Source organism: Mustelus asterias, chromosome 8 (assembly GCF_964213995.1).
Source record: "Mustelus asterias chromosome 8, sMusAst1.hap1.1, whole genome shotgun sequence".
Taxonomy (NCBI): domain Eukaryota; kingdom Metazoa; phylum Chordata; class Chondrichthyes; order Carcharhiniformes; family Triakidae; genus Mustelus; species Mustelus asterias.
Window position 1 is genome coordinate 83,663,369 of NC_135808.1, and position 13,861 is coordinate 83,677,229.

General features: G+C 42.0%; 1 protein-coding gene across 4 annotated transcripts in view; it reads left to right on the top strand.

Annotated features, from left to right (window-relative positions):
- Positions 1-12,819, top strand: part of alg6 (ALG6 alpha-1,3-glucosyltransferase) — a 53,328-nt gene extending 40,509 nt beyond the window's left edge. The window contains exons 9-12 of one of the 4 annotated variants that reach the window (XR_013498533.1): positions 3,458-3,526; positions 7,328-7,526; positions 9,076-10,364; positions 12,103-12,819. Coding sequence is in view for 3 of the 4 variants with exons in the window: in XM_078218402.1 (XP_078074528.1) it covers positions 3,458-3,526; positions 7,328-7,526; positions 9,076-9,273 (466 nt within the window). In the remaining variant the exon portion in view is untranslated. Of the gene's footprint in view, positions 1-3,457; positions 3,527-7,327; positions 7,527-9,075; positions 10,470-12,102 lie in introns of those variants that run through there. The other 3 variants (XM_078218402.1, XM_078218404.1, XM_078218403.1) reach the window with 3 other exon arrangements.
- Positions 12,820-13,861: the final 1,042 nt, after the last annotated feature.

Genomic DNA, 13,861 nt, shown 5'->3' on the forward strand with positions numbered 1-13,861 from the left:
AGTAGCTAAAATGAATACAACATTTATTTATAAAATATCGATTATTATTTAACCGAAAGTAACTTGAGATTAAGTTATTATTCCATGGTTACTGGAATAATCTGATCATTGATATTTCTGCCAGATAACATATAAGCCCATCAGTTGTTCAAACATAGTCTTCTGCTCCATCTCATTCCGACCTTGAGGCAGTCAGTAGGCAATTTGGCTGCCATAAAATTAACGGAGCAGCCTTCTGCCCAGAGCACATTTGCTGGGAATAATTTATCAAAACTGGCTACAATTTTGCCTCCCTGGCTCAATTTCTTATTTTAAAATTACATATTTTTTGTTCCAATTTTCTCCCTTCCTGAAGGCACAGACTTTTGCCAGGCTATGATTCTACAGAAATCAGCCACTCACTGATGTTTTACTTAAGTGGCCATTCATCATATGCAAGTTTAGTCAGATTGTAGACAGTCTACTGAACGGGGGGGGAGGGACAAAAACATATACTTGGATGCCATCTTATTCTATCTTAGAAATACCTCAAGCACTTCATGTACAATGTCTGTTATGTAGCCAAGTGTAACAGCCATTTTGTATATAAGATGAATAATGCATTGAATAACTGAATCTTGAGGGTGGAACATTGACCAGGGCACCTGATGAACTTATTGTACTTCCTTAAGTAATGCCCATGGATCTTTAACATTCACATTGAAACATTGGAAGAACAGTGCCACATTTCAATATCTATCCGAAGGACAGCACTTCTGAATGAAGTATTCTCTCACTGCTGTATTGGCAAATCAGCCAAGATCATCAAATTTTGGAGTGACTTGAACCCACAAGCTTTTTGATTGAGGAAAATGTGCTACTAACTGGATTGAGCTAATGTTCAGCAATGTATTACAGTTGGTCCCATTCCTTCTCATTTCTCTAACCTTCCTGAGACTTTCCTCAGCAATAAGGTCTGTGACATGTTTCTACCATCAGTATGATGGACAGGAGGTGAAGGGGAGAGAAAATTAGTAGAAAGTTGCTCACGTTCACTTTCTTTCCGGTGCTAGGGTACAGTCAAGTAATGATTAGGGTACTCTACCTTTTCCAGATAGCCATTCTTCTTGTTGTCCAGATAGCAAGCATGAGAAGAGACTGGCAGCTAACAAAAAAGGGAATACACAAGTCTTCTACAAACATATACATAGCATAAGGATAATAAGAAGAGTTGCGCTGATTTATGGACCAAAAGAGAAGATCTTTCTTGAAGGCAGATGACATGGCTGAGGTGCTGAGGTAGTGAATGAGTATTTTGCATCTATCTTTACAAAGGAAGAAGATGCTGCTGAAGTCGTAATGAAAGAGAAGGCAGTTGACATACTGTATGGGCTAAAATTGAAAAAGACTGATACAGTACATGGAGTTGCTAAGTCACCAGGATCAGCTGGGCTGTATTCAGGGATTCTGAGGGAGCTAAGGGAGGAAACTGTGGAGGCATTGGCTAAAATCTTCCAGTCTTCCTTAGATAGAAATATGGTGCCAGCAGACTGGAGAATTGCAAATGCTGCAGTTTTGCTCAAAAAGGATTGTAGGTCTAACAACGACAAGCCAGTCAGTTTAACTCAGCAATGAGAACGCTTTTAGAAACAATAATCAGAGTCAAAAACAGTAGTCACTTGGACTAGTGTGGATTAATTAAGGAAAGCCACCATAGATTTGTTAAAGGTAAATTGTTTTTAACCAACTTGATTTGAGTTTTTAGGTAAGGTAACAGAGTGGGTTGATGAAGGTAATGTGATTGATGCGATGCCACTGGACTTTCAAAAGGCATTTGACACATTTCCACAAAATAGGCTCACGAGCAAAGTCAAAACCCATGTAATGAAAGGAACACTGGCAGTATGGTTATGCACTTGATTGAATGGTGGGAAACAGAGGAATAGTGAATGTTTTTTTGGGCTGTAGGAAGGTATATAATGGAGTCCTCTTGGTTAGTTTTCAGAACCGCTGCTTTTCTCCTATTTTAATGACCCAAACTTGGGTGTACAGTGTGCAATTTCAAAATTTGCAGATGACACAAAACTTGGCAGTTTTGTGAACTGTGAGGAGAGAAGTGATAGATTCCTCGAGGTAGTGAGTAGCCTGGTGGAATGGGCAGATAGGTGACAGATTAAATTTAATGCAGAGAAATGGGAGGTGATACATTTTGGTAGGAAGCACAAAGAGATAGAATCTAAAGTCAAGGGTGCAATTCTAAAGGGACTGCAGAGATCTGGGTGGATGGATCATTGAAGGTAGCAGGGCAGGTTGAGAAATTGGTTGGAAAGGCAAAGAGGATCCTGGGCTTTATGAATTGATGCATTGATTACAGAAATAAGGAAGTTCTGATGACCTCTATTAAACTCTGAGTCCAATTCTGAGCACCCAGACTTCAGGAAGAATGTAAAGGCTATTTTAGAGAGGGTGCAGAAAAGATTTACAAGAATGGTTCCAGGGTGAAGGACTTCAGCAATGTTAATAAATTGGCGAAACTGGGGTTGTTCTGCTTATGGAAGAGAAGGTTGAGAGTAGATTTGATAGAAATGCTCAAAATCATGAGGGGGTCAAGACCAAGTAAACAGAGAGGAACCATTGCCATTGGCAGAAGGGACAAGAACCAGACGACACCAACATAAGGTTAACGGCAAAAGAACCATCAGTGACATGCGGAAAAACCTTTGGTTAAGAACTCCATTGTATATCTTCCTACAGCCCAAAAAAAACATTCACTACTACTCTGTTTCCTGCCATTCAATTAAGTGCATAACCATACTGCCAGTGTTCCTCTCATTACATGGGTTTTGACTTTGCTCGCGAGTCTATTTTGTGGAAATGTGTCAAATGCCTTTTGAAAGTCCAGTGGCATCGCATCAATCACACTACCTTCATCAACCCACTCTGTTACCTTATCTAAAAACTCAAATCAAGTCAGTTGAAAACAATTTACCTTTAACAAATCTATTATGGCTTTCCTTAATTAATCCACCCTTGTCTAAGTGACTACTGTTTTTGACCCTGATTATTGTTTCTAAAAGTGTTCTCAAAAAATTGGCCCCACACTGCTGGCCTCCCAATCACTGCCTGAGACTGTGGTGAAAGCAGATTCAATTGTGGCTTTCCAAAAAATTGGAGAATTACTTGAAATGAAAAAAATTGTAGGGTTACAGGGAAAGGACAGGAAAGTGGGGACTAGTTGAGTTGCACTGGCAGAGAGCTGGCACAGACTGAATGGGCTCCATTGCCTCCTTCTGTATCATTCTGTGATTCGAGTGTGAGCAGGTTGCAAATCGAGTGAGCAAACCTTTGACCTTCATGTTCTTTATGGCTCGGTACCAGAAAAGGCAGACAGCGTGTTTACCCACGTTATCCATTGCCCATATTTCAGTTCAACTCTGCAAATTTCCAATCATGTTCCTTTTATCTGGTTTGTTTTCAGACCTGTATTGTTGCTTCTACATGAAATTCCTTTCATGGCGACCTGGTTTTTGCTTGTGTCAACTTTTAGGTAAGGTCAGCTTTTTTCATGTCAAATCTCTGAATTGATGCTAATGAATAGATTCTGTGGATGTGCCGTGGCCTTATTGGAGGTGATTTTCCATTTCCTCTGTTAAAAGTGACAAGAAACTTATGATTTAAAAAGCTTTTAGTGAATCATGCCCCTTTGCAAATAATTTTAGTAAACATCAGTCATCTTTTTCTTTTAAACATTCATAACATATTTGGGCCACTGTTTCCAGTAACTTTTAAAATGAGATACAAGTTTTCCAGTGGAAAGATTTAACGTTTTGTTGTAACAAGCAAACCAAAATCAACATGACTACAAATAACTATTACACTCAGCTACAGAAAAGGCACTTTCCCCATAAACCAATTAACAAAGCTGAAAACCCCATGCCACATTTATACATTACAGCACACACTCAGCAGATCTATAGGGGGCGATTCTCCCAAAAAAATTCTAAGCATCGAATAGGCAGAAAAATCACGTTTGTTTTTCAGCGGGAGTTTAAAAATGAATCTCCCACACTCTGCACTGCAGAGTGCCTTAGCGTGAATCATGCTTACATTCAGTGGGCGGGGCCTATTCCCGCTGGAGAGGCCGGCAGCATAGCGCTAAGCGAGCCACTGTGCATGTGCTGATCTGTCAGCCCACGATCGGCACATGCGCAATAGCTCCGCTCGGCTGGCCTCCCGATCACTGGCCAGCCCTATGACCCCCTGCATCACCGGCCGTGCGGACCCCCCACCCCAAACGGCCCGATTGCTGCCCCAGCCCCTGCTGACTGTGTCAATCTTCCTCTCCCCAGCCTGCCTCAATCTCCCTTCTCCCCCACCCCAACCAGCAGCCCCGATCTTTGGATCTTCCCACCCACCCATGGAAAGCAACTGGCCTGGATGGGTACCCGGACATGCACTCAGACCCTGTGCGGATCAGCTGGCTGAGGTATTCACAGACATCTTCAACCTCTCTTTACAAGAATCTGAGATCCTTATCCGCTTCAAGAAGACAACCATCATCCCGGTACCTAAGAAAAACCAAGCAACGTGCCTTAATGACTATCAGCCGGTGGCTCTGACATTCATCATTATGAAGTGCTTCCGGACTACCTGGATCCACTACAGTTTGCCTACCGTCGCAACAGGTCCACAGCAGACACCATTTCCCTGGTCCTGCACTCAACCCTGGAACACCTAGATAACAAGGACACTTATGTCAGACTCCTATTTATTGACTACAGCTCAGCCTTCAACACCATTATTCCTATGAAACTCATCTCCAAACTCCGTGGCCTGAGCCTCGGCATCTGCCTCTTCAACTGGATTCTGAATTTCCTAACTCACAGACCACAATCAGTAAGGATAAGCAACAACAACACCTCCACGATCATCCTCAACACCGGTGTCCCACAAGGCTGTGTTCTCAGCCCCCTACTATACTCCTTTTACACCTATGACCTATGTGGCCAAATTCCCCTCCAATTTTCAAGTTTGCTGACGACACCACCATAGTGGGTCGGATCTCAAACAATGACGAGACAGAGTACAGGAATGAGATAGAGAATCTGGTGAACTGGTGCGGCAACAATAATCTCTCCCTCAATGTCAACAAAATGAAGGAGATTGTCATCGACTTCAGGAAGCGTAGAGGAGAACATGCCCCTGTCTACATCAATGGGGACGAAGTAGAAAGGGTCAAGAGCTTTAAGTTTTTAGGTGTCCAGACCACCAACAACCTGTCCTAGTTCCCCCATGCTGACACTATAGTTAGGAAAGCCCACCAACGCCTCTACTTTCTCAGAAGACTAAGAAAATTTAGCATGTCAGCTATGACTCTCTCCAATTTTTACAGATGCACCATGGAAAGCATTCTTTCTGGTTGTATCACAGCTTGGTATGGCTCCTGCTCTGCCCAAGACTGCAAGGAACTTCAAAAGGTTGTGAATGTAGCCCAATCCATCACGCAAACCAGCCTTCCATCCATTGACTCTGTCTACACTTCCAGCTGCCTCAGCAAAGCAGCCAGCATAATTAAGGACCCCACGCACCCCGGACACTTCTTCCTTCGGGAAAAAGATACAAAAGTCTGAGGTCACGCAACAACCGACTCAAGAACAGCTTCTTCCCTGCTGCTGTCAGACTTCTGAATGGACTTACCTTGCATTAAGTTGATCTTTCTCTACATCCTAGCTATGACTGTAACACTGCATTCTGCACTCTCTCGTTTCCTTCTCTATGAACGGTATGTTTTGTCTGTATAGCGCGCAAGAAACAATACTTTTCACTGTATGTTAATACATGTGACAATAATAAATCAAATCAAACCCCACCGGCAGCCCCGATCACTGGCCTCCCTCTGTCTCTCACTAAGCCCAAATACAGAGTAGCAGCAGGAACCCCCCGCATAGGCCCCACCCCTTTGGCACTTTCCCATGCCCAGTGGGCAGTGCCAAGATGTCCCCTGGGCATTGGCCTCTTGGGCAGTGCCGGGGTCCCAGGCTTGTACTGCCAAGGTGGCAATGCCCAGGGTATACCCCCCCACCCCCATCAAGGCACCCGACTCTCTGGGGGGCCTGATTGCCTCCCTTCACTCCAGTGGGGTCAGGCTGCCAGCTCCCCACAAATGGGGAGCTATTGTAAACCCCGCTGGAGTGAAATACTCCTGGGGGGGGGGGGGGGCTAAAAAGGCAGCTCAGCGGGATGGGAGAATCACCCCCATTAAACCTCACATTCCGCCCAACTATCCAACAAGTTCTCTTCTCCCTGCTACATCTGGGTGAGTTTTCTAGGGTTCTTTCAAAAGTCCGTTCACTCAGAGTATATTCAAATTAATTTCCAGCATCAAGGGACCTTCTGGTGACTCCTTGATCTTTAAGTCTCCAAGTGCCATCTCATCAAACAGGAAATCTGTGCTCACCAGCATTCTGCTTGGTGATTGACACAAACAATCTCTTCCTTTGCTTGGCACAGCACCCACTGTTTTCTGCCGCCTTCTCCAAGTTACCTGACTGAGAGTCTGTATCCAACAAGACCAGCTTTCCTCCTTTTGCGTCAAGGTGCAAAACCTGACACTTGAGTTTGAGTTTCAACCTGTGCCTTTGTCTCTCAGGCAACCAAATCACATGGGCCTGTTTCCAGACAGAGTTCAGCATGATTACCATCCCCACATTCCAGGACATTCTGTTTTATCTTCAATTAAAAGAGATAGTTTAAGCATATAAAAAGCATTTAACCTTATAAAGTCTCACTTTTGTAACAGAGCTGAAAGTCATTTATTCATTAAGTCTTGGACAACTCCCAAATATTGGGTGGGGTAATGCCCAAAAAGCATGTTGTTCAGCCCAAGTTAGAAACATAGGAAAAGGAGCAGGAGGAGGCCATTCGGCCCTTCGAGCCTGCACCTCCATTCATTATGATCATGGCTGATCATCCAACTGAATACCTGATCTCTCATCTTTCCCCTCCCATCCTTTGATCCCCTTCACCTCAAGTGTTATATCTAACTGCTTCCTGAAAACATTCAATGTTTTGGCCTCAACTGCTTTCTGTGGTAGCGAATTCCATAGGTGACCACTCTCTGGGTAAAGACATTTCTTCTCATCTCTTCTAAACAGTCTACCCTATATCCTCAAACTGTGACCCAGTCTATCGACCGTCTTAGCATAGATCACTAAAGAGAATAATTGATGCTCAATCTTCAGATGCCAATGCTAAATCCAAGGATTGGTTTTACTGTAATGAATGTTATATTTCTTGTGGTGTAACAGAATAAGAGTGAAGTTTTTTAATTCACACTCTTTTCTTACAGCATGTTTCCTCTGTTGTTGAAGGATGGGCTGCTCCTTCCTTACGCTGTTACCTCTTTGGCTTTCCTCCTCATCACAGCAAAGTTGTTGTCAGCATTTGATAAAGTGTCATTGGAGGATCTGCAACTCCAGCCATTTTCCCAGGGTATGAGGAGGTACATTCCACACTTTACAATTCCACCATATCTTGCAAAACTTACAGTAAGTAATTTTGAAAATCATCTTTTTTTGAAAATGTGTTCAATTGTGAAATGTTGGAACAGTGAAATCACACCTTATCCTGTCAGGCCCAGGACCTGGGTTCAAATCCAGATTAGACCAATTGGATCACTAAAGGTTAATTAGCAGTAAATTGGCCATTAGGATGATTGGTGCAGGAAATAGAGAATATCGCAACAGAGTGTTTTCCTAAATCTGAAGCTATGATGCTGAGGCAGAGAAACGAGAACTTTATGTTGCATATAATTCATATTACTTAATGGTAGTGCTTAACATTAATACCAGATGATAAAAGTGGGATCAAACCTTTTGTTTCCCAGTTTGACACTAAATCTTGATTAATTGCCAATGGGTCTTTACACAAGATTAATTTGAAGGTATTTTTAGCCCAGTTCTGCTAGTTATGGACCTCCAACCCAAAGCAACTCTGCAGTTGACAAAAAATAGTACTAAACTGTGGCTATCTTACTCAAAAACTATAAATGATATGGAGATGCTGGTGTTGGACTGGGGTGGACACAGAGTAAGAAGTCTCACAACACCTGCTTCAAGTCCAACAGGTTTATTTGGAATTTATTTGGAATTTTGACTCACCTGATGAAGGAGCAGCGCTCCAAAAACTATAGAGATAATAGAGGTAGTAGAAGATGGAACATCAGTAAAAAATGAAAGGTGGGAAGACTAGCATTGATATTGCACCTTTCAGGATCTCAGGATGTCTCAAAGCGTTTCACAGTTGTTGAAATGTTTTTGCAATGTGTTCATTATTTTAATGTAGGAAATATGTCACCCAATTTCCAAAAAGCAAGATCCCACAAACAGCAACAAAGCAATGACCAGATCACTCTTTTAAAAAAAAGATTGAAGCATAAATATTGGTCAGGATATTGGAAAGAATTGTGATATTCTTCAAGCTAGTATGATAAGATCTTTCACATCCACTTGACAGGAAAGGCAGGGCATCTGTTTAATGTTTCATCCAAAGGATGGCATTTCTGAAAATGCTGCACCCTTTAGGCAGTGCACTGGAGTGTTAGCCTAGATTTTTGTGTTCAAGCCCCTGGAATGGGGGATGTACCCTTAACCTTCTGACCGAGTGAGATTGCTACCCAGTGAGCTACCATCAATAAATGAATCAAATTCAGAGAACAGCTTTTGATTCTTTTACTTTTTTCCTTCTTCAAGAAACCTAGTTGAAGGGTTTAATAATAAACGCAGGACACCAGCAAGGAGGAAAAGAGAGCAACTTGTATGAAAAAAACTAATGCTGGGGTAACAATAAACACAGACTTTAAGAGATTGTAGAAGGAAAAACTAAGAGGCAGATAGTTCCACAGTTATGGCATCCTGGGAAACATATCAGCCAAGCAGGTGATAGTTGATGAGCATTACAACAAAGTAGAGATTCAGGGAGAATGAAGGATGTTCAGGATTTTATATTTTCAAATGAGAAAGCATAAATGTGATGTATTGAAAAATGTGACTTGAAGTATATGAAAAAGAAAAACTGCCTTTTCTTTTATTCCTACAGTTCCTTCTATCTGTAATTGCCATGGCAACACTTAGTTTGATAAGTGCAACACTAGTTCCTCCCTCACAACTGCCAGACTTATTCCCTGTTATGGTGTCTCTATTTTCCTGCATCCACTTCCTGGTCTTTCTGATGTACTTCAACATTCTGCATCTTTCGGAGCCAGTCTACAGGAAACATCAATGGAAAGTCAAGTAAAGGACAAGTCACTGCAAACCTCGGAATTAAGTACATTGTTTATATAAAACAGTAAATAAAAGTGCTGTTTGAAATTCTAAATGTCAAAAAACATTATTTTTAACTACTCTATCCAGTAGCTGCCTTAATAGATCACCTGGCAAAATATGCCATGTAGTATGAAGCGGTCTGTGTTCACATGAAGTGAGACCTGGACAACATTCAGGTTTGGGTTTTTAAGTGGCAAACAACATTCACAAAAGTGCCAATGAATGACCACAAGAGAGAATCTAACCATCTCCCCTTGAATTTCAATGGCATTACCATCACTGTGTTCCCCACCACCAACATGCTGGGACTTATCACTGAAACCTAATTAACCTAGCTATATAAATACTGTAGCTCTGAGAGCAAATCAGATGCTGGGAATTTTGTGGTGAGTAACTCACCTCATGATTCCCCAAAGCCTGTCCATTGGGAGAGCGATGGAATACTTGACTGGATGAGTGTAGCTCCAGTCACATGCAAGAAAGTCAACACCATGCGGGATAACGCAGACTGCTTGATTGCCATTCCATCCACCATCTTAATTATTTACCTCCTCCATCACTGACTCTCAGTCCCATACACACTGCAGCAATTTACCAAGACTTCTTCCAAACTTGTAACCTCTACCACATTAGAAGGACAAGTGCAGCAAATGCATGGGAACACCACCACCTGGAAGTTCCCCCTCCAAGCCACCCACCATCAGACTTGGAGCTACATCACCATTCCTGGCTGGGCACAACTCTGGAACTCCCTTCCAAACAGCATTGTGCTTGTACTGAACCAGAGAGAGACTGAAGGCAAGAAGCCAAATCACCACCAATTTCTCAAGGATAATTAGGGATGAACAACAAATGCTGGCCTCACCAGTGACATTCCTATCCCATGAAGGAATAAAAAAGAATAAAAGATGTGGCTGGATCTATGCTAAGCTAATTAATCTTAGCCAGAGCAACAATAGGGTTTCTGCACCTCAACGCAGCATCTTTAATTTAACGTGATGAAAATCATTCAGGATTTCTCCTCTTTATTACTATCCAGCAGCCTCTGTGTCTGAACATCCGGTAAGTGAATTTGAGTTTACGTGTGATTGGTATTCTGTAGCTACTCATTGTTCAAACTTGTACTCATTTGCACAAGGTAATAAAGGCCAAATGACAGCAAGCGATAATTCAGACTCCTGCCTCAGCTATAACCTTCAAGATAAGAGGTGAAGGAACAAAAAAGATAATGCCCAGCCCATACTCCAACTTGCTTATCTTTCGATCTCAGCCACAGTTTGCGAATAGAATACTAAATATGGAGAATGGAGAAAGTCAGCTATTGTGTGCTTCCTGGCTGCAGGAAAAAGAGAAACGCAGGTGATGGTTTAAGAACAGGTTACCCTCTCCCACGTACAGACAAGTAGATAGACAAACAAAGTTTCATGAAAACTAATTGCAAAGTGACATGGTATAATTTCACTGCCCCCCCCCCCCCCCCCCCGCTCCCCACCCATCTCCAGTATTTCTAGCATTTTGTGATGAATAGAAACATTAGTCTTGCTTGGATTCAGTTTGGTTTCTTTCCAAATAATCTGCATTTTTGCCTATTTTTACACTTTCTCCAAGAAGTGTGAAATCCTGCTGAAATATTGGAACATAAGAACTAGGAGCAGAAGTAGGCAATTTAGCCCCTCGAGCCTGCTCCGCCATTCAATGTGATCATGGTTGATCTCATCTCAGCCTCATCTCCACTTTCTTGTCCACTCCCCAAAATCCTTTATTCCGCTACTATCTATCTCCTCCTCAATGGCACAGTGGTTAGCACTGCTGCCTCACAGCGCCAGGGACCCAGGTTTGATTCCCGGCTTTGGCCACTGTCTGCATGTTCTCCCCGTGTTGGCGTGGGTTTCCTCCGGGTGCTCCGGTTTCCTCCCACAGTCCGAAAGACGTGCTGGCTGTTGCATTGGCCATGCTAAATTCTCCCTCAGTGTACCCGAATAGGCCCCTGAGTGTGGTGACTAGGGGATTTTCACAGTAACTTCATTGCAGTGCTAATGTAAGCCTACTTGTGACAGTAATAAATAAACTTTAAAACTTTAAACTTTTAGTGTTCTGGCATCAACTGCACTCTGGGGTAGAGAATTCCACAGATTCATGGCCCTTTGAGTGAGGTAATTCCTCCTCATTTCTATTTTAAATTATGCCACCCTTTAGCATAAGACTATGTTGAGTCCCCTCTGTTACCTTCACCAAAGAGATAATTATTCACATGTGAATCTAGTCAGTCATATTATTAGAGCACTAGCTTGCTAACTGAGGTTTACAAATATTTTCTAGCAGAGGGCAGCACAGTGGTTAGCAGTGCCAGGGACTTGGGTTCAATTCTGGCCTTGGGCGACTATCTGTGTGGATTTTGCATATTTTCCCCATGTTTGCGTGGGTTTCCTCTGGGTGCTCCAGTTTCCTCCCACAGTCCAAAGATGTGCAAGTTAGGTGGAATGGCCATACTAAATTGTCCCTTAATGTTCCAAGATATATAGGTTCAGGGAATTAGCGGAGTGAATATGTGGGGTTACAGAGATAGGGTCTGGGAAAGATGCTCTGTTGGAAAGTCAGTGCAGACTCGATGGGCCTCCTTTTGCACTGTTGGGATTTTATGATTCTAAATTGATGGATAGCAATCAGAATGGGAATCCCCACTTTTCTGAACAGGTGCCAGAGTGTGGCGACTAGGGGATTTTCATAGTAACTTCATTGCAGTGTTAATGTAAGCTTATTTGTGACACAAATAAATAAACTTAAACTTTTCCTTTTTCAGTCATGCAGAGCAGGTATCCCTACTGCTACTCGGGTTGAAATCCTTTAACTCAACTTATGTGGAATTAAACATGGCACCCTCTGGTTAGTTTGACTCAATTACATGCAACCTCTGCCAGCTGAGCCATTGGAGAGATCACGCAGTTAACTATTACTTGAACTTGCACATTCTCAACTTGGTTCTTAGTGGGCACAGGCTCATTGCACATAATTATCTACCCAGTTGGCAATCTTTCTGAGAGGTTAAAGGATAACTGCGGTGGAAATATGCTACACTGGGATGTTCTCCTGGAATTCAGCCATGTTGGAGCCGAGCAGAAGGAACTTCACATCCGACCAATGTTGTACTCACTTAATGATAATACAGGGAACATTGACTACATTGTATGTTTATTCCTCAGCATTAACATCTCAAGCTTTGTAAAAAGAAAAATTCTTTAAAAAGCAGCAGAAAAGATTTGAGAAGTTGTGCAAATCCATAAAGTCGATTGTTGTATCCAGTGAAGTTGGTTTCAAATTAGTGTCGAAAATTTCTCCATGTCGAAATGCATAATCATTGTCAACAGTTTACCTTTTAAAAATATATGTAATATATATCAAATATATTTATGGAACATATAAAATAAACTGCTGACAATGACAAACTACAGACACCTTGAATGTAGAGCTTCTTGTATCATGTCCTATGCACTGAGGAATAAATACAAAATCTAATATTAATAGTGAAAGCAAATCCATTAACCGGTGTTTAAATAAAATGAAGATGTCAAGTTTCTGAAGGCCACACATTCCCACCTGCTTTCGCATTTGTCCTCGGTAGTTTATTTGTGTTTTAATGGGTTTTGGAATTTAGAAAACAGCACAACCATGAGGTGGGTAAGATTCTTGCCTCCTCCAGCTGCACTGGAAAATGACATTCATGACATTCTGAACGAATGACATACTCGATACATTGAATGAGACACCTCGAGGGCAATGCAATGAAAATCTCTTCTTAATCACGTGTTTGACATGGGTCACAGTTGCCAAGCAGCTAGAGAATGCTCAGAAGAAATGGCAGTGAGCTCGAGCACCAGCGGCCTGTTCTCTTGTCACATTTATGCAGGCTGTTTATTCTGAGTTGTTACTGCAGTAGGAAAATATTAGTTTTGTGCTTGGGCGTGTTTTCTTTTCACTTTGTCTTTCACTTGGCCTCCAAGGGTGATAAAGTGAGAGTTATATGATCCACCTGGTGCACAACTGGAAACTGGATCTCTGAAATGCCAGCTGTCAAACAGGCTGCAATCCTCCTGCAAAAACCAGTCATTGGCTATCCTGACTATCACTGTTCACTTTGTATATAATGTAAGAGGGAATGAAAATAGGATGGGAAGTCGTGTTGTTCTCTGATACCTAGATATTCCAAAACAAATCGAAGGAGCGGGCTGAATTGCCTACTTCTCCTAATTCCATGTTCCTCTATAATAGAGACCTATAATTTGGAACTCCTTTCCTCTAATGAATAATCCTGGAAAAAATACATTCAGTAAAACAACCACCCCAAGAGGCAAACAAAAAGGAAACTTAAAAACAGCTGTTTTTAGATTTTTTTTCGTACGTTGGAGTACATTTCACTTCCCAAGATTTTCCTTCCAGTATAAATCTAAATTATACCTCAAACTCTCAGACAAAGGCAACAGAAGTAATCTATTCCATCATTAGTTCTGTATAGAAATTATTTGATCTCCTGTGTCATTACTCACGGGTAAAAAAAAAATGGT